General features: G+C 44.1%; 1 protein-coding gene and 1 long non-coding RNA gene across 4 annotated transcripts; one reads left to right on the forward strand and one right to left on the reverse strand.

The window, feature by feature from the left end:
* Positions 1–4,504: 4,504 nt before the first annotated feature.
* CEND1 (cell cycle exit and neuronal differentiation 1) lies at positions 4,505–24,038 on the forward strand. 3 transcript variants are annotated; one of them, XM_083698731.1, is made up of 2 exons: positions 4,505–4,741; positions 16,647–24,038. In XM_083698731.1, the coding sequence occupies exon 2, from the start codon at positions 16,882–16,884 to the stop codon at positions 17,302–17,304; it is 423 nt and encodes a 140-aa protein (XP_083554857.1). In that variant the 5' UTR covers positions 4,505–4,741; positions 16,647–16,881; the 3' UTR covers positions 17,305–24,038. The 3 variants fall into 3 exon arrangements, with proteins under 3 accessions (XP_083554857.1, XP_083554856.1, XP_083554858.1); XM_083698730.1 differs by having other exon boundaries at positions 4,509–4,664; XM_083698732.1 differs by lacking the exon at positions 4,505–4,741 and adding an exon at positions 4,809–4,969.
* On the reverse strand, positions 17,576–26,811 carry LOC310825364. The gene is made up of 4 exons (XR_014555216.1): positions 26,797–26,811; positions 26,151–26,676; positions 20,280–26,079; positions 17,576–20,241 (listed from the first exon to the last, which is right to left on the reverse strand). It is a non-coding gene; the product is annotated as an uncharacterized lncRNA (long non-coding RNA).
* Positions 26,812–26,889: the final 78 nt, after the last annotated feature.

Raw genomic sequence — 26,889 nt, forward strand, 5'->3', positions numbered from 1 at the left:
AGTACAGTAATGTTTTAATTTCCAACAATGGCCATTGTGTGTGCGTGCAATTTTTGTTTGTGAGGCTTACAATCCCTGAATGGTGTGTATCAGTTAACACCTTTATGATGCTGTGTATCCTGTTGCTGTAGGAAACCTGGACAATTATTGTACTGTTTTCTGAAACTGCTGCTTAAAAGTAAAATTAAAAAAGAGCAAACTTTTTCTCTTGGAGAGTTTTAAAAATAACTTTTTTGTGAACTGTCATGTTAAATAAATATTCTAAATAGAACTTAATCCATTTCTCCAGTGCCGTGAGGGTTTTGTTTATGTGTTTAACTTCTATTTCTGCACTTCACAACATTGGCTGGATGTAGAGAGGTACTTGTCTCCATTTTTCAATTTGAGAATCAAGAGTACACCTATCCTGGTCTACATACTAATTACTCATTGACCTTCAATTGGCTGTTTTAAATGGGCTTGTGAATTCTCCTGCACAAATCCAGATTGTGACACATCAATATCCTGGGGAAAAAATATTCTACAAGTTTCCTGGTTAACACTCATGACAGCATGGTAAAAATCTACCTCAAAGAAACACCGAAAAATCCAGCCCTCAAGAGCTAGCATAACATGTGCAGGTTTAATGTAATAACATATGCACTAACCTCCCAGATAGAGAGCCCACATAGGTCCTAGAAACCTTTCAGCACCCTAGAGCCAAGCTGTTTTTGAACTCTCAAAGCCAAGCTGGAGGGTACTTGAATATAATTTGATAAAGCTCCAGCTTGCTTACCAAGTTTAAAGTCAGGACGCCCCCCCCCCCCCACAAACAAACAAATTAGAAGACCAGGCAGATATTGTAGATGTTTTCCATCTGGGATAACTTCCCTTTAAAGTATTGAGTTGGACTAGAAGATCAAGGTTCCTTTTGTGAAATTTAACTGGCTCCTTAGTTTCTCCACAGATGGTCTTAATGTTGAATCTTGCTATATCAAGAAGGCTGGTGCCATGCATCACTAATGCAGTACCATTTAAAGGCCATTCTGCTTCCATGGAAACACAACTACGCAAGACGAATCTGCGTGTGCACATCCCTACAGACTCCGGGCTCATTGTGTGATGCCAAGATAGTGACACAGACACAAGTTAGCCATTTATCACTTTCAGAGCCTCACACCTTCCCTGTGGGATTTATGCTGGAAAACAGAGCAGCCAATCTACTGCTTAGCACTATGTCTTAAATTCTCCTGAATTGTCTGAACTGGGAATTTTATGTGTTTCATTTGAGTGACAGCTGAATAAAACAACTGGGTAACCTGGACATGTCCTGCATTTCCCCTTTTCCTAAATTCTTTCTTAGACACTGGGTGGTCTTTTTCCGAAAGCAATAGTCACATGGTTCATTTTGGAGCTTGCTTCTCTCCATCTCCCCACCCTCAACAGAACAGGCGACTGCCATCTGCTGGCCACTTGTAATTTTTTTCCTGGTTGGCATAGTTAGCTCTGCCCACCTTATGACATTAAAAAAAAAGTGGGTGTGGGTTGTGATTTCACTGTGAATAGTTGCTGTATCCAAATACTAGAACCAGCAGAAGTGCAGAAGGAAGAGGAGGCATATCCCAGACCCAATGATCCTCTATGAACCTTTGCTGTGATGATGGTGCAATAGATGTAATACATTGAGGGCCTTCACTTGGAGAGATTCTAAATGACTTAGTTCAGTTACCCATCACTTTCATTCAGTTTACATTGTGCCTTCAGTGCAGAGTCCTAATGCAATTTACTGCATAAATAAGGGGGGACACGTACATTAAGATTAAAACAAGAGCAACTGAAAAGCAATTCCATCAGAGATTTAAAATCTGGAAAGCCAAAAAGGCTTTTTACTTGGTCTCAAAAAGACTGCAGTGCAAGAAACAGGCAAGCCTCCCTACAGAGAATGCTTCACAAATGGGTGCCACGACTATGATGCCTGTCTGCATGTGTCCCAGCTGCCTTGATGCAGATAGCAGGAACACCTGGAGGAAAGCTTTGTGGACTATTTAAGTGTATGGGGAGGCTCATACTGAAGTACACCTGGATAGGTACCCATGCCATTTAGGGCTTTTGAAGGTAAGCACTCACAGGTCAAACCGTGCAAGGAAATGGAGCAGAAGCCAGTGGAAAGTTTTGAGCACTGGCAAAATACACTCCCACCAACGGAGCCCAGCTAGTATCCTAGAGACCATGTTTAGGGCCAATTAATTTACTGTAGTCCATTCTGGAAGTTACCGAAGTATGGAAAACACTTTCTAAACAACTTGTGTTGAACCCCTGGCGCAAATTTTTTTTATGAAAGGTACAGTGAAAATGAACCATGAATTTCAAATGCTGGACTACAAAAGGTACAAAGAAGGAAACAATGCAACAGAATGGATGCTGGCATTTATTTATTTTGCAGTGCGGAGTTTTGTTGGCAAACTCAATAAATAACAGTAAGTTTGAAAGCATTCCAATACATTTTTCCACTATCCCATACTCCCTTTGGGAACACCAGAATGGCTTACATGGGAGCTTGCTGTAGACTCCCTTTCAGTACTGATGAGTCGAAATACCTTTTTTAAAAATCCCACCAAACTTAATATATTATTGCGAATGTCTTAGGTGTTTTAATTTTGAATTGCAACCTGCCCTGGGACTGGCTGGGGAAAGGCAGGTAATAAAATTTAATAATATAAAGTAATGGTTGGCTACACAGCGGTCTGGCTGCAATACACAGGAACAATTATACTTAAAGCACCTCCATTGGAGGTCAATTGATTGAGCATTAAGATGCAGCATTTCTTTCAAAAACACTGTTCTTGTTTATTTAAATGAGGTAAAATTAGATACTCAAGAACCTTTTGCAACAGATTTGTATCTGACTTTTTAAATGCATTTTCAAAATGTAGTTTCAGCTAGGTACGGGAAATCAGAATATGGAAATCAGAGGCCAGATGATGCTCTGCAGTCTGATTATTCTCTTATGAAGAAGCTCTATGAGTGGCTATCTCAAGACTGAGGAAGGCACAATACTTCTCCTCCAGGATTATTTTTCTGTCTAAATGGCTACTAGTCATGCTCTGCCTCCACAGTTGGAGGTCACAATGCTTCTGAATACCAGCTGCTGGAAAATCACAGGAGAAGAGGGTGTTCTTGTACATGAATTCTGCTTGCAGGTTTCCCAGAGGTACCTGTGAGAGCTGAATGCTGGAATAGAAAGGTGACTGCCCTGATCCGGCAGACTTTTCTTATGTTCTTAAGAATATTTTTTCTAGGAAGCAGGAGTAGATCCATCTCCTGCAATAGCAACAGAGCTGAGGACCGAAGCTTTCCTGACTCAGCCAGGTCCAGTTGCCCTGTGTCTATACCGTAGATATGGCGGAGGTGGGTGGGTGGGAGAATGTTTTCAGAGCAAAAGCATCTGGTTTCACAGACAACAGCAAAGACAGAAAGATCAATTAGCTTAAATCCCAATTTATCTCAGTGGGAGCTTTGTTTGGTAGGGAGAGTGGAGCCTCATGTTGATTCCACCACCCTCAAAATGAGAGGCCTAACCCTAACAAACCTTTTACCAGGCAAACTTCTAGCACCATTCGGAACGGCCAAGTAGACAGACAGACTGGGAGGGAAAGCGGAATTCCAACAGGTACCGCTTTTGTCAGCCCTGGGGCGTGAAAAACTGCACCCCTCAAGTCTCTACTACGCGTCTGCGCAGTCAGGCTTACAGTAGAGAAGCGCCGGGGAGGCATAGGCGATAGACAGGAACCGGCTTTCAGCGAACTTCGCCCCGCGACAACCTTGCTTTCTCCTTTTCTCCTTCCCCTTGTAAACAAACTCACGCACACGTGCAAGCGCAAGCCGGGGTCCCAGTGCGCACGTGCCTTCTCGGGGCAACGATGGAGCGTGTTTTGGCGGCGCCTTGCTCTCTTTTTACGGGATAAGACACTCATTTTGCCCCCACGAGGGCGGGATCGGAAGCCTCTTCGCTTCCCAGCCCGCGCGAAGTTCCTGTCTAGCCCATCTCAGAATCCATGCGCCTTCTATCACTTCCTTTCCCTACTAGGCCGGCGCTGGGGAGGGTCATCCGAGAGCCCCTAGGCGCGGAGAAACAAATCGCTCGGGGCCGCGATCTTAATCATCGCTCCAACCTCCAAGCTATTTTGTGCCCTCTCGAATACACACATTAACAGATCTCGTGGCTGCGTTTCATAGGATAACACAGTGCCTGCTGGCGCTACTTCATACTGGGCGACGCTCCCCTCCCGCGCAAAGAGGAGCCCAGTCGCCGGGGGCTCCTGAGCAGCAGCCTCCCACCCACACGGCGCCAGGCCTCCCTCCTACCACGTTCCCAGCAGCAAACTCGACTCCCTGCAGCCATTCAGCCTGAAAAGAGCGTCAGGACCTATCGCGGCTCACCTCTTCCTCCCACGCCGCCATCGGCCCCTCCCTTGGTCCCGCCCACCCGGGGTGTCCCCGCCCACTTTCCCCGCCTCTCTCTTCCTCAGCTTCATGCGGGTCTGCAGTGAGGCATTGTGGGAAACTCCCAGGGTATTTTCCTCCCCCTCCTTTCCCCGTGCTCTTCATCCGTTCCTCCTCTCTGCGGAACAGCCAGCTTCCAAGGTGTGACATCAGCAAACAGAAGCCCTAAGGTGGAAGTAAAGGTATGGGTCGTTTGTTTTATCCTCGGCCTTCTGGAACATTATAGAAGACACCCCCCACCCCCGAGTAAGGGAACTAGGTAGGCAGGCAAAGAGGGATGTGCACGGAGGAGGGAGGGGGGGATGGTGGAGGAGAATGTTTTTGCATGCAGGTGAATGGAGGTAGAGCTGCTTGTTTAAAGCTGCCTGGGCATCTCTGAGAGCGGGAGAGGTCACTGGGTTGCTAAGATAAAAGCATTTCAGTTGGCAACCCTGGCTTTCCTTAGTGCATTTGTTCTGATTCTGGCAACTGATGCCACCTGAGCAAAGTAGGGACGGGGCGGGGGCAAGGGGGAAACACCTGTGAAATGTATTTTGAGTGCTACACCCAGGGCTCCTGTGCCACGTTTTCTTCCTTGAAGGTCAGATGGTGGGTGTGAGCAGAAGCGGAATACCAACGTCCTACCTATCCTGGGGATTATATAGCACGGCAGAATGTCATCTGCGTTTTGATTTGGTCATTGTGCAGCCAGTGCTGCCCAAGCATAACGATTGCAGTGGCTGCCCAGGAGAATTTCTGGCAAGACTTTTTCCGGAGAAGATTTAACATCCGTCTCTGAGAAATAGATGAGAATTAGAGCATGCTGGCACAATCTAGCAACGCAGCTATTTTTTATAATTTAAATTTAGAAAGTCAGGCTGATGCTATTGTGAAATCAGGTGTGTTTATTTAAGGCATATTTTATAAACTAAAAATAGATAGAATTGGGAGAGAAATAGGCACCCCTCTTTGTTTTAATCTTGTAACATTAATGGCACACTTTTCCAGCTTGAATAATCTTTTATGCTGTATTTTGCATTGGGTGTTTCATTCTCTTTCCTTATTTAGCCATCAGTCCTGCATGTAAGATGCCAAACCAAACATTGGCTTGCTTGATCAAACCTTTTGAAATTTTAAGCTTAGGGTTATGCTAGAAAAGTGTGTATCTGCGCCTGTAAAATTCTATTAAAACAAAAGGGGTAGTTCAATGATGCATACTGCATACAGCTTTCTTTTGATATTTTACATCTATCTAAAACTAGTTGGGAAATGGGAGGAACCTAGTGGTAAAGTGGTAGTTGCTCTTAGCTCTAAAAATAGGCCCTTGTGCATTGTTCCTGGGGGAAGGGGGAGGAGGAAACACTCAACCTAGTGGGTATTGGAATTCATGCTGAGCTATGGGATATCTGTATGATGCTGGAAGCTCTAATATTTAGTGTATTTCTGCCTTTGTACTGCCATGTATTCTTCACCTTGTGCCTGGAAAATACCTGTTGGTTTGGCCTTTTCCTTTAAGTGCCAGGTTTTTCCAAGCATTCAGAAGTTGAGGCTTTAAAGCTCTCAAACGAGGGCTGCCCCTCTCCCCAATGCTGAGCAGCCTGCAATTGCTAGAAGGTATTAGCGTACTTCACTAACTGAAAACTGGAGATTTCTGGAAATCTTCACCCTTCAGCTATAGCAAGTCCCAGTGAAACATGTGGACATGTGGACAACTGCACTGCTGGGGCAGGATTGCTTGAGGTTGTTTATTTCGAAGGCCTGACCCTTATTCCATAACTCTAGATTATAGTTTCAGCAGAATACAGTTGATACCTTTATCATGTCTAGAACACCCCTGTTCCATAGCACTCTATGGAATACCTTCACCAGATCCAAAATACAATTGCTCTTATTTTTTTATTGAACAGCCTTTGGGGGCGTGTTTTGGTATATCATAGCTGTTCAGTATTTCCCAAGCTTGGGTTACATGATCATCTCCTTTACATAGGTGCCATAAGAAGGGGAACATTCACTCTCTCTTTGCCATTGTGGGTGATGCTGGTGGAGCAATTAAGGGAAACTAGGATGGCCAGAAATCAACCGGCTTCTTTGCAGGCTTTCCTTATTATTAGACATGCAGAACATCTGATCTCTTGGGCCTGCATGAGTTCTGGATGAAAGCTACTTTTAGCTATCTTCTAAAGGTGTGGCAACAATAAAACTCAAGACACTCAGAGTCCTGGCATTCTTGGTCTCCTTTACCATCACTTACTCCTCTGGCATTTTTCCACTGCTGCCTCTTGGCAAGCTTCAGGCCTCCATTTCCTTGTGGTCAGGCCTTTGCTTGCTGCAGCAGAAGGGAGGAAGAATTTACTGGCTTCCTTTCCCTCCTCAATAGCATTGCAATAAATAATCCCTCATGGAGAGTGTGTGTGGATGATGAGTCAATGATGCTTATATATTTTCCACTAGATAATGTCCTTCTCAGCATTACTGGGGAATAAGTAAGAGGGGAAGCACTGTTTTTGTTGGTTAGTGAGGTAGAGTCTGAGTAGGCCTGAGCTTTCCATGGCCACCCCAAGGAGCTTGTGCTGTTCTTTGCTAAAGGTCGTTGCCTCAAGCTGGGTCAGGATCTCTGTCTGCAATGGCTTCTTGAATTTCAAGTGTGACACGGCAGCTTTGAGCCAGCACCTGCAACGTTTGGGGCCTTGCGAGATTTCCAACCCAGTCATTTGTCTGCCATAGCAGAGCAAACAGGGGAATTGTTGGGTGACACATCCGGGGCATAGCTTTGAATTGAGTTACAGGGAAACAGAAGTTACTAGTTATCAGGAACGCTGATAAGATAAACAGAGCCATCATTCTCAATGGAGCCATTGTTCATCATTGTTTTGTGGCACTGGAGTTTTTTGTTCTTCTTATGGTTTTATCTATCTCTGTATTCAACAAGCAGAGAGAAGGAAAAGTCCATGGGCCCGCCATGGCTTATATACAGAAAGAAAGAAAAGCAGGTGGCAGCGTGACGGTGTTATGACTCAGACTGAACTCATGTTTGGTGAACCAACTTCTATGCCAACTTTATACCTCTGCAAGCTTAACAGCCTGTCCAGGGCAACAACTCTGTGTGGCAATTAAGTATCCCTAACTCCATTCAGAGATGGAAAAGATGGCATGCCTATATTGGAGGACTGAGGGTTGGTTTGCATGTTTGTTTATCCTGAGCTAGGAACAGATCCGACAGGATAATGCACACACTTCAGGCTACTCATCAAACCCTGCAGGGTTGACTTCAGACCCTGAGCTTGAGCCGCTAAGCAGGCTCCATTCTATGCTGATGGCCTCTTCAGGTGAGGAGCAACAGCGACAGAACACTTGTGAGCTTTGGGTAGATTTGAAACCATTATGATTTTGCAGTGTCCCCACATAGCATTGCTCTAGGAAACAAAAATGAGGGTTTTCAGACCGCCAATGGGAGCCACAGTGGATTTCATTGAAAGGAGCCTGCGCAGTGGGTCTTGCCAGGGTCCCGAGGCTTTGGCAGTTGCCCAGGGTTTCTATGTGCTGATGATGGGACTTCCTCCCAGCTGCCAGTTACTCCAGTAACGAGGTGCCCCATTTTGTTCTTCACAGCTCTGCTGTCTTAATTTGTTAACTCTCAGTGAAGATTCTGGGATGTCCTACCTGCTTTGAAGGAGCAACTCCTCTCCCAAAAGCATGTGTGTGTCTGTGTGGTGGGTATGCACATAAGGGAGTGTGCAGTGGACACACCACTACTCTTGGAGGGTTGCCCAAATCTTTTGTGTGGTCCTTAGGCTGAAAAAGGTTAGCCATACGTGCTATAGGCTCTAGTGCAGGGTTTCCCAAAATTGGGGCTCCAGCTATTTTTGGACTACTGTTCCCCTCATCCCTGACTACTAGTCCTGCTAGCTAGGAATGATGGGATTTGTAGTCCAACAACAGCTGGAGACCCAAGTTTGGGAAACCCTTTTGTAGTGGGACAGCTGCAACCAAAGATTTGGAAACTCACTAAATAATGTATGATCCACCCCAATCCCATCCAGTGGGGGGAGGGGGGTAAATGCCTGTTTATACAATTGGTAAAATCAAGTAACAAGATACAAGCTTGAGAGAGGGGAGGTGCATGCTTGAATCTGACACATACAGTCCTTGGCACTTAGTAAACCAGTATGCCAGGCCGAGTTCTAGGGCAGAGCCCATCTCCCTGACAACCCTTTTTATGGGTCAGGAAATATTTCACAGGTGACTATTCAGAAATGGAACCACCTACTTGTAGCCTGAAGTTAAGCTTTTTCTCTTTGGGGACAGACTCAATCACTTGATGCTGCTGACTGTACAAACTTGCCCTGACTAACCGACTATTTGCTCTGCTAAGGGGTAGAAGTACTGTGGCAGCCATTTTGTCATGACCATGGAACTCGGCTGTACGGGATTCTGGGGGTTTTCCTTCTGCACCTTGAGAAAGTGTGGCCAATGTTCCAGCGCAATGTCATGATCAGCATGAAAAGGGAACGTGAACTCTGAGGGGACAGGCCTGTCTCTTTCCTGCTCTCTGATATCACAGTTTGTTAAAGCCATTGCCAGCATTAGACTCTGTGGGCTGTGTCAGAATTCAAAAGGAAAAGACTGGTGGGCCTAGAGAGTGTGTCATAAATATATATTTTTTTAAAAAATGGGTCAGCATTGCTTCCTGGGCCTCCTGAGTGCCAGTCAGCTGACTAAGCGATGATGGTTTTGCAAAAACATTTCACGGTGTGCTGCAAAACCGCCACGTGGTCCCAAAGGCTGCTTTGTGTGTCACAGAATCCCTATAGAGGAAGTATCTCCGGCCTGGTGACAGATGTGCAGCCTCCGCAGAGATCACATGTGACAACTTGCATACGCAGGCTTCCTTGATGCTGATGGGAATCTGTGGGAAACAAAGAGTACACATGTGCTTTTCCACACAAGGCATTATTCTGCAGGTGGATGCAGTCAAAAGAGTCACTTGCCCATATCAGCTGGTGTCTCGACAGAGCCCTGAGATATGGTAACTTGGCTAAAGTGATAATTAAGACAGGTTTTGAAAATGACTTTTCCAGGTTCAACTTCAGCTGCTGTAAAGTCTACAAAAGGGCATCGCTTCCAGAGTCAGAACATGAATACCCCTAGTTTTATAAACCAAGGTCTTGTTCAATTGCTTGGTCCTTCAAACGTCTCTGAGCATAGAATTGCTTGTCAAAATGGGCAGTGCTTGGTAGGTGGGAAGAAAGTTGGTGGCTGTTCATTTTTGCTTTGCTCCTTGGTGGTGTTTTCCTTTCTGACACAGGAAGTGATCTGAGGCATCACTCTGTTGAGACACTGAAGAAGAAGAGCTGCTTAAGAAGGCACAGGTCAGAGAGTTTTGATGGGAGAAGAATTAAAATGGAGGAATAACAGTAACAAAAAACAAACAAAACCAGAAGTCATGAGCATAGTGGATTGAAACTTCAGTGTCCGGAGCCCCACAGGAGATGAATAGCCTGACTGTCCCCGTTTACTTCAGAGTGATGTGTCCACAGTTCAAAGGGTGAGGGGCGGGGAAGCTTCACTAGGCCGCTGTTGGTTTGGTGGTGGGTTCCCTAACATTGTTGGACTACAACTCCCATCATGACTGCTCATGCAGCATGGTGGCAAGGAGTTGGAAGTCTAATATGTGGAGTTGACCAGGCTGGTGAAGGCAGTTGTCTGTTTTGCAGTTGATACATTTGTAGATGCTGTCTGGATATGAGGGGCCATCACTGACCAAGTGCTTGACCATACATTGCTTGTTGAATCTTTCTGTGCTGTCATCATTTGGGGCTGGTTTTGGAGATTGCTCTTAATTTGTTTAGTGGTGGGGAGGGAAGGAAGAGTCCTACTCCTTCTACTGCGGTTGATGACTGCACTTAACTTTCTGTCAAAGCCAACATGACATTCACCTTGTCTTTAGCTATGTCAGATTTTTTTAAAAAATAACACCAGGTAACAGGAACACAATCTTCACCAGGACCACAGTGCTTGGGGTGGGAGGAGTTCAAGCCTTTCCTTCCCCTGCTAAGGCTACAGCTGTTTTGGTATTAATTCCTGACTTGGTTGCTGAAGACACAGATCTAGTGGGCTGGAAAATGTGTTTGTAAAGCAACCCCTGGCCCTCTTTTACACCCGGAGATAGATGCTGTGTGGTTTCTCTTTAGAGTAGCAGCTCCATGAACTGCTTAGTAGCTGACAATGGGAAACAGGGTGCCTGTACCCTTTGAATAGTTGTGTTAGAACTGGGAGTTTTTGCAGTTGCAGCTCAGCTTTGCTCAGCTGGACGTGACAAAGTCATCTACTCAAATCTCCCCCTGCTCTTTCTTCTTCCACTACTATTTATGTATGCAGGAGCCCCACCCTCCATTTCAACTAGTTAGCTAGCAATATTATTAAGGCAGGAATTTTCCCTAAACATTTCAGCAAACTGCCCATTGTCTTCTCTTAGCGTGTATTGGAGCCACCCTAATTAGTGTGCACGCAATTTTCTATTCTTGAGGTGGCACTTTTGTACATTGATTCCAAAGTACTTCCAGGTGCTTCTACCTGTTGCTACAGTGAGGAACAGTTGCTGGCAACCAGGAAACACAACAGGAAATGCTAATTTAGAGACACTGTATTGCAGGGTTATAGATCTATAGGAGCGTTTTTTTGGTTGGACGATACTTCTGTTATCTGGGCCAATCCTGCTAACCCATGTAATGCTAGTACTAATCTCAGTGGGCCTCTATAAGGACATAATAGCCCTGCTTGATCAGACCAAAGGCCTTTTTAATCCAGCATTCTGTGATGCTGAGACGAAAATTTTTCGTTGCGAAATGGTTGTTGCAGTGGGCATGCAATATTCTAACTTGAACCCCTTCCAGAATATTGATTTCCCCCTCTGACCAAGAGTCCTGAGGTTCTTGTGCTGTGCCTGCCTCTGTTTCTAGTCTGACATCTTTCAAGAAGGGGATAATGGGCCCTGGAAAATGACTGTTGAAGGGGAAAAGAACAGGCTTTTTGTAATTATGGCTCTTTACAGAAAAACTAGTGTGACTCATCTATTTGGTGTAGGGTGGATATCTTTCAGCAGCACAGACAGGAAAATAAAAGGGACAGATTAAATTTCTAGGCTTCTGGAGAGAGGAAGAGATGACAAATGCTGGAAGGGGAGCAGAAATCCAGCAATTGCAGTGGTCAAGTTTATTAGAACCAGTAGGACCCCCAACAAAATATGGAAGTACACCCCCAAAAAATCCCTTTTCTCCACGACTCCAGCCTTTAGCTAGAAGGCATTTAAGCTAGCCAATTGTTTATTTCCCTCATTGGCAATCAATATTCCGTGGTTCCTGGAAGCCATTAAGCATGCTCAATACTCATTGGTCTGGGTTGTGGGAGTTTTGAGAGAATGGATTCCCCTTTGAAACAGCCCCAGGACTCAGCTACATTAGTAAACAACAACAACAGCAGCAACAGCTTTGTAAATGCATTATAAACATGTGACACCAGATGGCACTATAGAGCACAAAACTTTTCTTAATATTCCCCCACATTCTAGCCTTTTGGGGCCTTTTGAAATTGAGTGATTTGAGCTCACTGTTAAAAGGAACAAGTGTGGCCTGCAACAAAATGTTGCAGTGTGTTCTGATACCCTAAGAGATGTGTGCTTGATGGTGGCTCCAGAGCCTTGCTGGTGCTGCTCAGTGTGAAGGTGGAGTTTCAGGAGTGGGATGAAAGAAAGGGGGGGATTCTGTCCCCACTCATAACTACGTAAATTGTATTTAATTCGCCAGGGTTTACTCCCAGCGAAAGGAGGTTAAGATTACATCAAAACTTTCCCTTTCCCTGCTGGAAAAGCCAAGTGCTTTCACACACACACACACACACACACAGAGAGAGAGAGAGAGAGAGAGAGAGAGAGAGATGAAGATTTATGCATTCATTCCAATGAATTCATTCCCCCACTCCTCTCTGCCCTGAATTTATCAGTGTTCTGTTTGTTTGTTGTAATTTTTACAGTAAAGTTGCTTGTTTCTGTTGTACTGCTCCAGAAGAAACAGCCCTCTCAAAGAAGCCCCCCCCCAGACAATGTGGCTATGGATCTGTTCTCTCCCCCTCCCCCTTTATAAATTATTGGCTTTGTTATTCTGCTTCCTCCTTTTCTTTGCTTGCACATACCAAACAGCTTAGTGCAAGCTAGTAATTTGGAAGGGGAGAATGCCACTGCAGCTTGCTAAACAAAGTGAAAAGAGGGGGTGGAGGAGTGTGGGGGCTGGCTTTCTCAGCCGTGTTTGCAAGTTCTCTCCTCGGTACAGGGTGCTGCGCTGGGAGAACTATGAATAAAAAGGCCACAGATAAATGGCATAGGAAGGGGGAATGGCGAAAACCAAGAGGGCTGCCATTACGAGTTCACTTAGGAACATAGGTAGCTGCCTTATGTGGACTCTGACCAGCTGCTCCACCTTGCTCTGCGTTGACCGGCAGAAGAGGCTCACCAGGGTTCTTTCTGGAGATTGCAAAGATTGAACTGGGTCTGTCTGCATGCAAAGCAGATGCTTCTACCACTGAGCTTTGGCTCTTTCCAATCACTTTAAAATTTGGGGAACGTGGCTAAAGTGCTTGCCCTGCATTCATCCTATGCTGCCTAATACGTTCTATCCTAAATTTTACAATGATGGTATATGTTATGTAATAAGGGGTTTAACGCCCTTGTCCAGGTGCACAACTCCAGGAGAAAAGTACAAACCATGTAGCTGGGTGCAGATTAATCAAAATCTCCATTCTATCAACCATCCACCCCCACTCAAGCTGCCAGATCACTGACCCACCTACCCCCTTGGAGGCTCTTACTTCCTAGTAACCTCTTCTTGGAAAAGGAAGCTTTATCCAAGATACAACATTTTAGGATCTGTAATATCAAGCCCCCCCCAATCCTGGTATTTGGAGGCAGAATACTTGCTCTGTGATGCTTAATCTGTGGTGGTTCATTCGTTGGTGCTTCAGTGATGACCAAGCTGAGCTTTCTTTTTTCAAGTCCTGGTTGGCTGAGTCATAAGTAACTAAAAGGCCTCCTCTAGTCTATTTATGGCTAGGCTTTTAATTTCTAGCTATTTCAAACTAAGTGCTAGCGAAAGCAGCTCATAGGGGAATAGTTAGCAGTCCCCCTCCCACTCTTTGTCTGCTCAAAATTGCAGCCTCCCAAAGGTGCTTTGGTGCACCAGGGGACACTGGTGAGCTGCAAATACAATTTAAGACATGCTGCACTGTTAGAATCTGATGTTTTTCTATGGACTGTGGGTTATGGAGCTTTGATATGTGCCGGTTGTGGCAGGTCTCTTGCTAGAGTGGTGTGGTGGGTGCAGATCTCTGGAGGTGGGATGGGGAGCAGGGATTGTTAAAGAAAAGCTGTTCATGCTTTTTGAGTGTGCACGTGTGAATGGGCCATGTCCTGTTTGATGGGGACCCAGCACTGCCTGCCTTTTCACCTCCCTTTGGGGAAATAATAGAAGTGTGTGTGTGTGTGTGTGTGTGTGTGAGAGAGAGAGAGAGAGAGAGAGAGAGAGAAACAGAATCAAAATGCAGTTATAAAACTCCCTTGCTCAAAAAAGGTAATCTAGTTTAAATATTGCATAGAAATGTACTGTCACAACCCTGTTTTGAAAGATAAAAATACATAAACTCTTTCCATCTTGGAAGAGGATGATGGGAGAGGATTGCCAGGAGATTTTCATTTTCTTTTTTTGCTGGATATATTATAGGTCTATATTTAACTTTGTTGGTGGAAAAACTGTATGCAGCTGTTCCTGAAACCTCCAGCAGTTTTGCTGTGGTAGCAATGATGGCCTGCCTGTCTCTCCTGGTGCTTTCACCCAACATGTAGTAGACGGCACCATTAGAAGAGACCCTGACTTAGGCCAATGACCCATCAAGACCAGCACCCTACTCTCACAGTGGCCAATCAAATGTCTGTGAGAAGCCAGCAAACTGGTTCTGAGTGCAATAGTATTCAGCCCACCTGCAGTTTTCATGAACTGGTAGTCAGAGGCATAGTGCCTCTGACAATGGAGGGTGCCCCCTGACTTGTCCCCTCTATGCTAGCTTTCTGCCCTGGGTGTGTTGGAAGATGCTGCCCTGTCTTGAAGTATGATTGACCTATTAGCATCATTATATAAAATGGACAAGGGAGGGAATGCACCTGCCTTGGGCAGCAAAATGTATTGAGCTGGCCGTGCTAGTTGAAAACCTTTCCTAAATGTTATTTGACCTGGGATGGAGACTGGGGAAAAGCTTACCTTGCAACATTCTTGAAAGGGCCATGGGCCATCTAAGACCTTGCCAACAAGTTTTGATCAATTCCATCATTCCAATGACCTTTGGATGCTGCATTGCGCTTTTTCAAGGGCAACAGAAATAATCCAATATTTTCCCATCACACATTGTTTGTGGGACACACACACACACCCCAAGATTTCATTGTGGATTTGTGAAAGCTTATTATCAAGGACCTCTAAAATGGAGGCTGCAAATTTAAGAACACCTATCAATGTAGATAAATAGGGACCGCTTACCAGCGGGAAGGTAAACGGCGTTTCCGTGTGCAGCTCTGGCTCGCCAGATGCAGCTTTGTCACGCTGGCCACGTGACCTGGAAGTGTCTCCGGACAGCGCTGGCCCCTGGCCACTTAAGTGAGATGGGCGCACAACCCCAGAGTCTGTCAAGACTGGCCCGTACGGGCAGGGGTACCTTTACCTTTACCTATCAATCAATGCATAGGTAGCCATTGATCCATCTAGCTTCATATCAGCTACCACATTACCACATATCAGCTACCACAATCTCCTGGGTTTCTGACAGGGGCCTTTCAGCCTTTCAGCCTTACCTGAAGATGCCACGAATTGAACCTGGGACCTTCTGCATGCAAAGCACTACTTTCCTTCCTCCTACTTTCCTTCCTCCTAATAGGAAGTAAATCCCACTGAGCTCAGTGAAATTTGCATCCCTTGTGTCAACATGCCTAGGATTGTGCTGCATGTCTCCTACAGCCTTCCAATAATTCCCAGGGTGTTTGTTCCTTGCCTCTGGGATTTTGATTCTTCCAATATTTACTGCTGGTCTAACACAGTGTGATGTTGGGAGCCTCTGAGTCTTGGTCTCTGGAGTGTGGTGCAGGAGACTAAAAGAGTGGCGGTGTCCCCTTCTGGGTCTAGGCTTGAAACTGATGAGCAAAAACGCTCAAAAAAGGGACCATGTCATTGGAGCTACTGACATATTAAACCACTGCCATCAGGTGCCCATGTTTTGTCCCGCCTTGTCTGTTTATTTCTCTTTCTCAGCGGAGTCTGTTGGAGTAAATGAGGCACTGCTTTTGCCATCTCCAGTCTGCACTCAGCTAGCCCCCACCTACTTACCACCCACCCACAGGGTGCTGCTGGCTCTTAGCTTCCCCCTCCTTATACTCGGTGCTGCCCTGTAGAAGTCAGCGGGGAGGAGGGTGGGGACAATACTAGAATTTGTGTGCTTCTTCTGTCATTGGCTGTGGCTCCCTGCCTTCCGCCCTACCAGCCCCAGTGGCCAGCAGCTGCCATGGCCCCTTCTTACGTCTTTTGCTGCAGGCTCTTCGGAACAGGAGACTGTTTGCCAGCCATACTTGGCAGCACACTTCAAAGTAAGTAGCCGCCATAAATGAGCACCGCCTTTTCTTAGAAAGTAAAATACAGAGGCCTCCCCCAAACATTTTTGTTTAGATCAGCCTACCCAGATATTTAGAAAGTTGGTGCGAGTTTTTAATCTGTTTTATCGTCTATTGTTATTTTAGCTTGATTTTTTTTTTTTAATTACAGGTAATGTTTTTCTTTCATTCCTATTTTTTGTAAACTGCTTTGAGGGTTTTTTTAAACAATCAGGCAGTGTTTAAATTTTATGAAATGAAATGAAATAAAAAATAGGCACCCTAGATCATGGGCTGGTGTCTGGTAGGACAGGGCTGATTATTTGGCCTCAGTAGGTCTACTGCAACATCAGCACTATATTACCATGCAAATACATAGCAAAATGTTAAGAAGTGAGTCCTGAAATACAAGTCTGGGCAAAATGTGTGTCTCCAGGTCTGAAAAGATGGGATACTGCTCTTGATGTCTTCTGTGACCTGACCTTCGTATTTCTAATTTATCTTGCAGGTTCTGTAACATGATCCAGCGGCATATTGTTTGAGCAGGGCGCCCTCCGGGAACACGGAATTATAGCTGCACAGGCCAAGCGGTTTTGAGGCGGATCCTTTTTTATTGGGATTTTGGCTCAAGGGCCAAGTGAAGGGAGCCGGGGTCCGTCCAACCTGTTTTGTGCCTCCCCACCACGCCTTTTGCTTTGGTCTGAGAGCAGGAGTGGGCAGCCTCCACTGTGCAGCTGAGCAAGATGGAGTCCAAAGGGAGCACCCGCGGTGGAAATAAGCCCGATGCCAAGACCGCCAGCTCAGGGAAGCCAGAGAAGCCCAACCCTGGCCCTGCCACAGCTGCCGATAAGAAAGAAGCCCCTTCAAAGGAGCAGCCGGCTCCTCCCGCCGCCACCCCAGCAAAAAAGGCGGCAACAGCGGCGGCCAGTGAGGCAACCATGCTGAACAACCACGGCAACATGAAGCCTAGCTCTGCTGGGGGAGCGGCGGAGGGCGCAGAGGCCGCAGGTCATTCCGCTGACTCTGAGCACAAAGGGAACAATGCGGAGGAGTCTCCGGGCAGCAGCATTTTTGAGAACATGAAGCCTCTGATCATCGTCGGAGGGGCGGCGGTGGCTGCCATTGCTCTGATTGTGGGAGTGGCTCTCCTTGCCCGGAAAAAATAAATGGGCACCCAAGAAGCACAGGGGAGAGGAATAACCCTGGGCTGAATGTACAGTTCCTTTTGAAACAAAATGCATGTGGTAAACTCTATACATACCTATAAATATGCCGTATATATAGAGAAAGAGCTAAGTAGGTACAAGCGGCAATGCTGGCCGCTGCCTTGCTCCCAGCAGATGCGCCAGCATTGGCCTAGCGCGGGCACTTGGTGGGCTTCTGCTCTTTTGTGTAATATAACTCAGCTAGCAGCAATGTGTATAGATGGCTTTTCTTCTCTGGTCCGTATGAGCTCTTGCGGTGTTTTCCTTTCCTTCCCCACCTTTTGTCCTGAGGTTGGCTCCAGGGTCACTTAAGAGTTCTCAGCTTGCTTACGCTGGATTGCAGTAGAGCAGGTGGAAAGGGAGAGTTTCCCATCGGCAAGGTCACCTGTTGCCATCTCTGTTCCAGCACACACTGTAAAGTGGTATGAGAATGCTCACAAGCTAGAGCTTCTTTCCTGATCCAAGGAAGATAGGGTGTCCCTAGTACTCGTTTCGTCATAGCATTAATGTGCTCACTCTGTCCCCCCTTGCCTAAGTTTCAAAGTAGCAGCTGGAGCACGGGGGGCTTTCAAAGGTCAAGAAGCAAGCATGGCCTGCTGAGAGCCTTGCCATCCCACCGTGCAATATATGGGCATGGTGACATATAGCAGCCTGGCTGCGGATTTCAGTGGGCATTGCAACTTAGTAGAGGATTTTCTGTTGAACCTGGTCCTGTGCTGGTAAACTTCTTATGCAGGACTTGATGTCATTGGTACTTAAACAACATGAATCAAAATATGTGGAAGTCAAGGAGGCCTTCTGTGCATATGGATTTGGGATGAATGCTTCGCTGTGGAAGGTTGACCTGTCATTGTATGCCATGTATGAAAGGGGAAAGTAAGGAGCAATTATGGGCTGGTTGGTTGGTTTGTTCTTTCTTTTGCTTTCCTCTTTTTTTTAGCTTGTGACCAATCAACAACTGGATTATGGTTTAGGAAGTATTTATGTATGGAGCACCCTGCCCAGGTGCACAGATTTGAAATGGATGGATTGTCTTTTGCTGTCTGACACTTTATAACTCTAATGCTGGAGGAGCCAGACAAATGGGCTAATCCCATTTATTTCACTGGACATTTCAGTGCAGAGAAAAAATGGCAAGCGATTCATTGAGGCAACTGCCCCCCCCAATAAATTAGAACCAATGGCATTTAAGAGGGGAGGAAATTCCCTGTGTCCTGAGTTAGCCTTGCTACATTGGTGGCCTTCCTGAAGAATTAAAATCAGACTTTGAGAGGAGAAAGGATCAGTGGAATGTATGTTGACGTATCCTTGTTGATATATCTACCAGAGATAATCCACTAAGCGTAAGAACATTGGGACATAAATTGTAATGTAGGGATGACCGTTTGAAACAAGAAGCTTACATGTATATTTTTGCTTAGATTGAATCTGATGCGAAAGTGGTGATTGACATCAGATTAGTGTTGTTTTTTTAAAAAAAGGAACGGCTAATTAGATTGAACTAGGAGTTGTAAAGCTTTTTTCTGTTGTTAGGTTGGGATAGATATGAGCAGCCAAGTTTTCGTGGCAGTACAGACTTGCTCATAAATTAATGTGGGTACTAGATTTCTTTTGCATTTTAGTCTCTGGACCCACAACTTGATCATGAAATAGGATGAGATGGTGACAGTGGCAGGACTACAGTTCATCGTCTTGAAGACCAACTTTCTCTCCCTTTCTTTCGTATTTATGGTTGTGATGTGATAGGTTAGGTCTATAGGGGAATCATTCACCAACAGTCATTGCTTAGTACTGTGGTGTCCCACTGTCTAGAATAATTCTCCAGAACCCACCTCCAGTCTGAAAGCACCTGTATTTTTGTGTGTATGTATGTGTACAAGCTTTCCTATACAAGCTTTCCTACCCTTACCTTATTTGAGAATATCTGTGTATATAGTACAGTTTACTGAAGTCTTTGTAAAGCTACAAAACCTGTATTCTTTGTACAAAAAGCAAAAGGCAACCATTATTTGCGCACCTGCATTCACACAAAGTGTCCATGTTTTGTGCCACTTGCATTCCACCATGCAGCATCTGAAACCATAGTTTCCTTCCAATAAATGAATGTATGGTTAGCCAACTGGTGAATGTACGATAATCCCTCTTGTGCTGGGAGCTGAAAACTACTGCTTCTAAGCAGACCCTTTTAAAATGATAAATCTAGTCAGTATAATCTTCTGATGCAGTCAGCAAAAAATAGCCGTGTACCAGCACTGCACATTCTTTATATGTGTGTGGGGCACATTCCTCCCTAAAGTTTCCATGTAAACCAGGAGGTGTTATCATTGTGACTCCTGCCCATCATTGACCCTTTTGGAAAAAAGAAGGGCACTCGCCTTGCTTACACCTGCTCCTGCTCCTGCTTCTCAGCTGCTCCTGCATTGGCATATTGAGGCAGGGCATAGGCATAGCTGTCAACGTTTCCCTTTTTAAAAGGGAAATTCCCTTATTCTGAATAGGATTCCTCGCAATAAAAGGGGAAAGTTGACAGCTATGGGCATAGGCTGATGGGTTCCCTGAGTTTCTTAAGTAGCCCTCGGCCATGCATCTCCAGTCAGTTGTACTGCAACAAGGCACCTTGTTGTGTCTGTGACTGTAAGATCGTTCATTTGGCCAGGTGGTGGAGAGGGGAGGGAAAGAGGAATATGTGTGCGTGTGTGTTCTCTGAACTTACTAAATCTGTGCTTTATGGAAGTGTGAATATAACACTGCTATATTGGTAAGCCTTACGAGTTTCTAAATGCATGTCCCTGACTATGTGCTTAAAGAAGCTGAGCAAATCAGAATGTGCTGCAGATTGTGTCTATTCTTTCATAAGCTTTTTCAACTTTACTAAGTTGGTGTCTTTGCCCAAAATAGCTAGTCTCTCTCACTCACTCACTCACTCATTCACTCACTCACTCTCACTCACTCACTCACTCACTCACTCTTACACTCACTAATATATATATTGCCTGTTGCTTAAGAGCTGAACTATTAATCTATACCAACTCATTTTTCTTACCTTTGCTCTTAAGGTTTTATATTCTCCCCTTCCTCCAAGTTGTCATGGTACTGCCTCCTTTTATCCTCACAACAACCCTTCAAGATTGGCTAGGTTGAGAGATAGTGGCTAGGCCAAAGTCACCCAGTGGGCTTTATGAGTTTAGAACAGGACTAGGGAACCTTTGGTCCTCCAGATATTGCTGGACTACAATTCGCATCATCCATGACCACTTGCCATGCTGGCTGCCAGTGGTGGAAATTGGAGTCCAACAACACCTGGAAGACTACAAATTGCTTAGCCCTAGCTGAGAACTTGGGTCTTCCAACTATGAACCTCTATGACACACTGGTTCTGTTAAAGTGCAATCCTATACATGCCTATTGAGAAGTAGGCTCTGTTGAGTCCTTTGTACTGGACTTGCTGCCAGGGAAGTAAGTACTGTATAGAATTGCAGCTTTATTTGGTTTGTGGCAGCAGGTCTGCCAGTACAAAGGTTTGATCCACTCAGAGGCTGATGTGTGCTTTTAGTTAAATGCATTGCAAGCCCTGCTCTCTGAGGAGGGCTGGGGAGAGAGAGAGAGAAGGATGAGGAGCTGGTGGCAGAAACTGTCTCAGGCAGAGCAGCACACATAGAAGGGGTAGTAGAGGAAGTGAGTGATGGCTGGATTGTGTGCACCATATTTCTGTCATAATTGCAGGAACCTACTTATCTGAAATTGTTTTCGTATATGCCAGAGATTTGTAATCCTTTCCTCGCATTGAATAGCATTTTAATCTGGTGGAATTCGTAGGGGATTATCCTGGGCATAGTATTTCATTAATATTGAACAGGGCATGCTAATTCACTTATAACCTGCTTTTGGTAGCTGTAGGTCTATATAACTATTTGACACATTATCAGAAGATGCCAAAAGCTGAAGTATGAGCATGTCACACTTCCTGTGTGGATATTGTTTGCTGCCGGGGCATGTCACCTGTTCCCATGGTTTGAGCCCAGGCATCTACCAATGGCGGCAATGTGAAAGTTTTATGCATTAACTTGGAGGTGCAATTCACTCACGATTCACTGTTTTTGGTGGATGATGCAGGTCCTAGGTACAAAAAGTGTTGTTGGACTCCACTGAAGTTCAAAGTGACTGTGAATCCTGAGTCCCTTGTAGTAATGGGGGTCTTGGTTTGTATCCCAAGGTTCATCCTGTTCCCCATGTTTACTGGGAATGGGTATTTACTAATAGATCAGTGCAAAATACCGTGGACTGAAGAATATGGATCCAACTGCAGGTCAGAATTAAGGTGTCTAGGCAAACCTATGTGACGGAAGCTAGTTCAGTTCTTTAATGTGCTCTCCTAATCTAACAACATACTCTGTACATACTTAGCCAATCAATATTGTGAGCATGAAACCAGAAAAAAAATGAAATATTCATGTTTTGGGGAAAGGAGTAGCAGTCTTACTTCTGATTTAATAATCTTGTAAAAATACCACCCTCTGATTTCATATTCAGAAACAGAAATGCCCATTTGAATCATTGCTTTACCCCTAAGCATGCATTAGAAGGGTGGTGAAGATCCGCCTTGAATACAGCAAGGATAATTGATAAGGGTAATTGGGGACCTGCTATTCGGAACATAGAGAGAGGACTTGAACATGCACATAAAATCAGTATTTCAAGCTGGCACAGACATAACATTGCTGTTATGTATGCTAAGGATGAAATGCTCTAATTGTATTTGTTAATTGTGTATGGCTCACCCAGGATTTGGAAGCAGAAGAGTGACGGTGGGGGCGGGGCATGAATTTGGAAGCAGGAAACTGGCAGGAACGGGATAAGATTCCTCTCATCTTGGAGACTGTGACCTGTGTGGCTGTATTTAGGAGCAAATGAAATGAAAAGGGTAACACTAAGGTAAAAGCTACATCTGATGTCATGTTAAGTCTGAAAAACAACAGCTTTCACAGAATTGATATGTGTTTAAAGCAGGCAGGTGGGTTGACAAGAGTTACTTCTACCACTTATCCAACATCTTGGCTCCATCTTTCACTGCTTCTGTCTGCCCTGCCACATACCCATCTGTTCCATAAGACCTCTGCCAAGACCTTGGTGGAATTTGATTGGGAAGGGATTCTGCTTACACACTTTGCTTCTTCCTGAACCCTTGGCTAAGACACACAATGGCCCCCACTTCAGCTTCTCCACACAATGGAACTTCCCACACTCTGCTAGACAGTTGTCATGTTTAATTTGACTCCTTAGGTCATTTTAAATGTGAGCTTGAGTTCTGCTTCTAATGTGAATGTAAAACCTGCATTGGCTGCAATATACATTTTTTATTTTTCTTCTGAATTCTCTCTCATATTGATAGCATTCATATGTACCCCAAGAGGTGTGAGAGAGACCCAAACTGTCTTGAATAAAATAAAATAAAATCCTGCTATAGGGACTAGTATAGTCCCCAAAATTGAAGGGCATGCCTTGATTTGAAGTCAGACGTTGACACTAGATATTAAAGTTCAGTCATTATGGATAGTCATGCAGGGTTTATTGGTAACAGTTGTAGCAATGCCTAGTTGTGAGAAATACATTTAATTCCCACCCACTCCCATGTAATTCTGTCTTATCATTTGCCAGTTTTTCTACCACTGTAGCTTCAACTAGCCTCCTGAACTATCAAAAGAGCAAGGGGAATACTATTGCCTCAGTAACCCTTTTGTAATTTGTCTGTGTTTTCATAAATGTACTTGTGGTGACCTTCTTTGCCCTCTTTTAATTCTTATGCCTTTTCCTAAACCAAAAGTTAGGGAAAGGCATAGAGTAATACTTGCAAATGGGAAATGCTAATTTATTCAATCTGAACGTTCGCTATCTGCTTAAGGGGATCACTTGACTAAAACAAATATATACCAGATCAACATAGCAAAGGTCATTACAAAAAACAAGTATTTCTAAAGGGTCTCCCCATTATCTCTAATGGGCCCCAGATATAATTTCTTTTTTGAATTGAATTTGTCAAGCAACATCTTGATTTCCGCCCCTCCCCTGCAAATGAACAGATCCACTTACCACTTAACACATCAATTGGCCTGTGTGTATAACATGCAGATTTGGGTTTCTTTTTGAGTCCATTGTTGGTGACTCCATTTCCACAAAGGAAATGAAAGCCTACTGACACACACCAAGCTAGAAAACTAATTTGTACCTTTTTGAATTTATAATCTTGCCTATGCTTCTATGGACACTTTGTATGGGCTGCAGCTCAACTCCTTAAAAATCAGCAAAGAATTTTTTCTTTCCCATATAGTATTCTCTTTTATTTGACTTTTAAAATGCGTATAAATGCAATAATGCAGGTAGACTAGAAATACTAGATTGAAAATTAAAGTAGTTTAGCTTGTCCCATTGTGACCTACAGTGTTGTATGTCACCCAACGCTGTATCCTAGCATTCTCGAGGCTTTCCTACGTAGCTGAATCTAGTATTAGCTTTGAAAATCCATTGTGTGAATGGCGGGTGGGTTGATTGGGAAAGTGTACGCTTTTACACAACGTATGTTACTTGCATCAGAAGCTATATGGCCACTCCATATACTATGGAACTGTAAATGATTCCCAATATACCTGTAACTCTTATCAAGATTGTGTGAAATAAACTATATATATATGTATATTGTACACTTCTTATAGTGACCATCATTTTGTGTGTTATGCTTGAGTGTTGAGTCCTACTGTGTTTTAATTCTGGCTACATATTTTAAGATGACATGGAGTTCTGCACACAGAACTGGAATGATTTCCCATCCTACCAAGGAGGGACCCTGCTACTTAGTGAACTGAAGTGACAAGAGAACATAGAAACTGGTACTTTCTAGCGACACATTTGTCTAAAATATGGAGAAAAAGGAGCCTTAACATGAGGAATTTGGTGAATAATACAAAATTTATTGCAGCCTGTTCAGACTAGAACCGTAGGAACGTATTTGTCTATTCTTCGTTAGTTTCTGGAAATCAGAGCAATAAGAAGGGTGGGTTGCGAACTACCTAGAGCAATATTCTGAACATCTCTGCTGGTAATACATTTCCAGAGTTTATTTAGAGCACAACTATGCTATCCTAACTCCAAGGCTGCAGGGATTTAAATGAAAGCTTTATAATGAGTCTCTTCTGCATGTGCTTTCTCTATTTTCTCATGTTGCCTGCAAGAGGGATTTCAAAATGTTTGCTTCAGGATCACACTTGTTTTCCATTATACCTGACACTGCCCACATTGGCTAGGGCTTATGGGAGCTGTGAATTCATAAACATCTGAAGGGCGCCAGGTTGTCTACCCTCGGCATACATGATTCTTTTTCTTTCATTGTGTATCACTTTGCTCTAACACTGAGGTTCCCAACTTGGCAGACATGGGCCCTTTCCCCTCCAAGGCCTCTTGCCTCTGCTAATAAAAATGTTGCTCTTCATTTGGTTGGAGGGGTTGCCAGGTTTCTTTTGGGGGGAGGGATATGGTCTGCTTTTTTCAATCTGTGTTTTTTTTGTTTTGTTTCGGGTTATATGTAGGTGTTTTCTCTAGTTGCAGGAGGGTTCTGAGCACTACCAATATGTATTATGTGCCTTGGAGCAAACTCAAAGGGACCTTGGGCCCACCAATAAAATATTTGAGGGGACTGCCCTCCCCCAAGTTGATGGGCATTGTCATTCAAATGGTGTGTGTGCTCTGCATCTTGGGATCAATTATTTGGGGAGGGCTTACCTCCCCCTCCATTTTATTCAAGGTGGCATCCCTGCTTCTGTGAAATGAGCCAAACTCTTTGCCTAATGTTCAGATGGTTTCAGCTTCTTCAAAGAATTCAACCCCCTACAATCGGTGGAGTGTCGGGAGATTATTGACATACATAATATATTTTGTGAGCTAAAATGAATATTCTCTGCAAATGAAAACACACAAACTGGTGTTATGTCATTACCTCACATGAAGTTAGTCAGTCTCTAGTTTCTCCCCTTTGTACTTTGTAGGATCAGCAGGCAAAATCCTTCCTGAAAGAATGATTAGTTCCTGGTTCTCCAAAGAAAAAGTGACAGCATTTATAGAGACTATTTTTTTCCTTGCTAGTCCTATTTTCTCTTACTAGGCAACCCATGCAAGCTAAACTATAACTTGTTCACTGCAGTAATCTGATGGCTAACTTCATATTGTGTAGAATAGTAATTAATCAATATATAAACAAATAAATATAAAAGCCATGCTAATCTTTTGTGATACAGTAAAGAGAAATATGTCTGATAGCACCTTGAGACTAATTATTAACAAGCTTTTCATTACAAAATGTGTATTCAATTGATTATTTATTTATTGCATTTATGAAACCCCCCCCTTCAAAAGGAGCTCAGGGTAATGTATGATAAGAGATAAAATAAGATTTATCAACAAATGATAACTAATTAAAACACAGATCGGTTTCAGCTGTGAGTTAGTAAAACCAACAAAATATTCTGTAAGGGGAGGGTAAACAAAAATGTCTTCAACTGGTGTGTGAATATAAAAAAAGAGGAAGCCAAATGTAAGTCCAGGGAGAGGGCATTCCAAAGGCAGAGTAGCACCACAAAGGAGACTGTTAAACATTCCTGGGCAACAAAGCCTTGTAAAAATCACCAGCAGAACCTTGTCTTTGCCTCCCAGTCTCAGGTACTGAATCAACTGGTATTGGAGGAGGCGCTCCTCCAATCACAAAAGATTAGCATGACTTTTATATTTATTTGTTTATATATTGATTAATTACTATTCTACACAATATGATACTTGGCTCCTGTCTGCAATTGGTACTTTACTGCACTAATCTTGAATGCATTTGGCACCCCAAACCTATCTTGTGGCTGGGGCAACCCAGTCAGATGGGTGGGGTACAAATAATACAATTCTTCTTGAGCCTATTCTCCATGTAGTTTGGACCAGTTTGATGATGACACAGAATCCCAGTATTCTACCAACGGAGTCTTTGGATGCTAAGAAGACAGTGCACAGGTTTTTGAAAGCTTCTATGAGTAGGCAAGCAGATGATCATTTTTTCTATGCCTTTGAATTTGAGAACAAATCAATAAAAGGAATCAATAGAACGTGTTTCCTGCTCCAGAGAAGTTGTCCCATGCGAGTCAGAAAAAGCCTTGGTATGAAATTAACCTCATACATAAATTCTGCTTTTAAACGGTTAGTTAAGCAGACAGTAATAGTCAATGTGCTGCTTCTCAATTCTGTTCCTGATTTCTCATTAAAAAGGTAAATAAAGGTCCTGCTGGATCAAGTCAAAGGTCCATGTAGCTGAACTTTCTGTTTCCAGAACAACAAAAAATCCTTCCAGTAGCACCTTAAAGACCAACTAAGTTAGTTCTTGGTATGAGCTTTCGTGTGCATGCACACTTCTTCTTCGTGTGCATGCACACTTCTTCACTGTTTCCAGGTAAGTCTCCCTGGGGGAGCCAATACAGAAAAGGCCTCTGCAGCTGGTGCTTGTGGCTATTTAGAAGCTGCCTA

This window comes from Podarcis gaigeae (genome assembly GCF_964106915.1).
Source record: "Podarcis gaigeae genome assembly, chromosome: 1".
Taxonomy (NCBI): domain Eukaryota; kingdom Metazoa; phylum Chordata; class Lepidosauria; order Squamata; family Lacertidae; genus Podarcis; species Podarcis gaigeae.

Coding starts and splice junctions, on each gene's coding strand:
- CEND1 (XM_083698731.1), top strand. CDS start 16,882: ATGGAGTCCAAAGGGAGCACCCGCGGTGGAAATAAGCCCGATGCCAAG.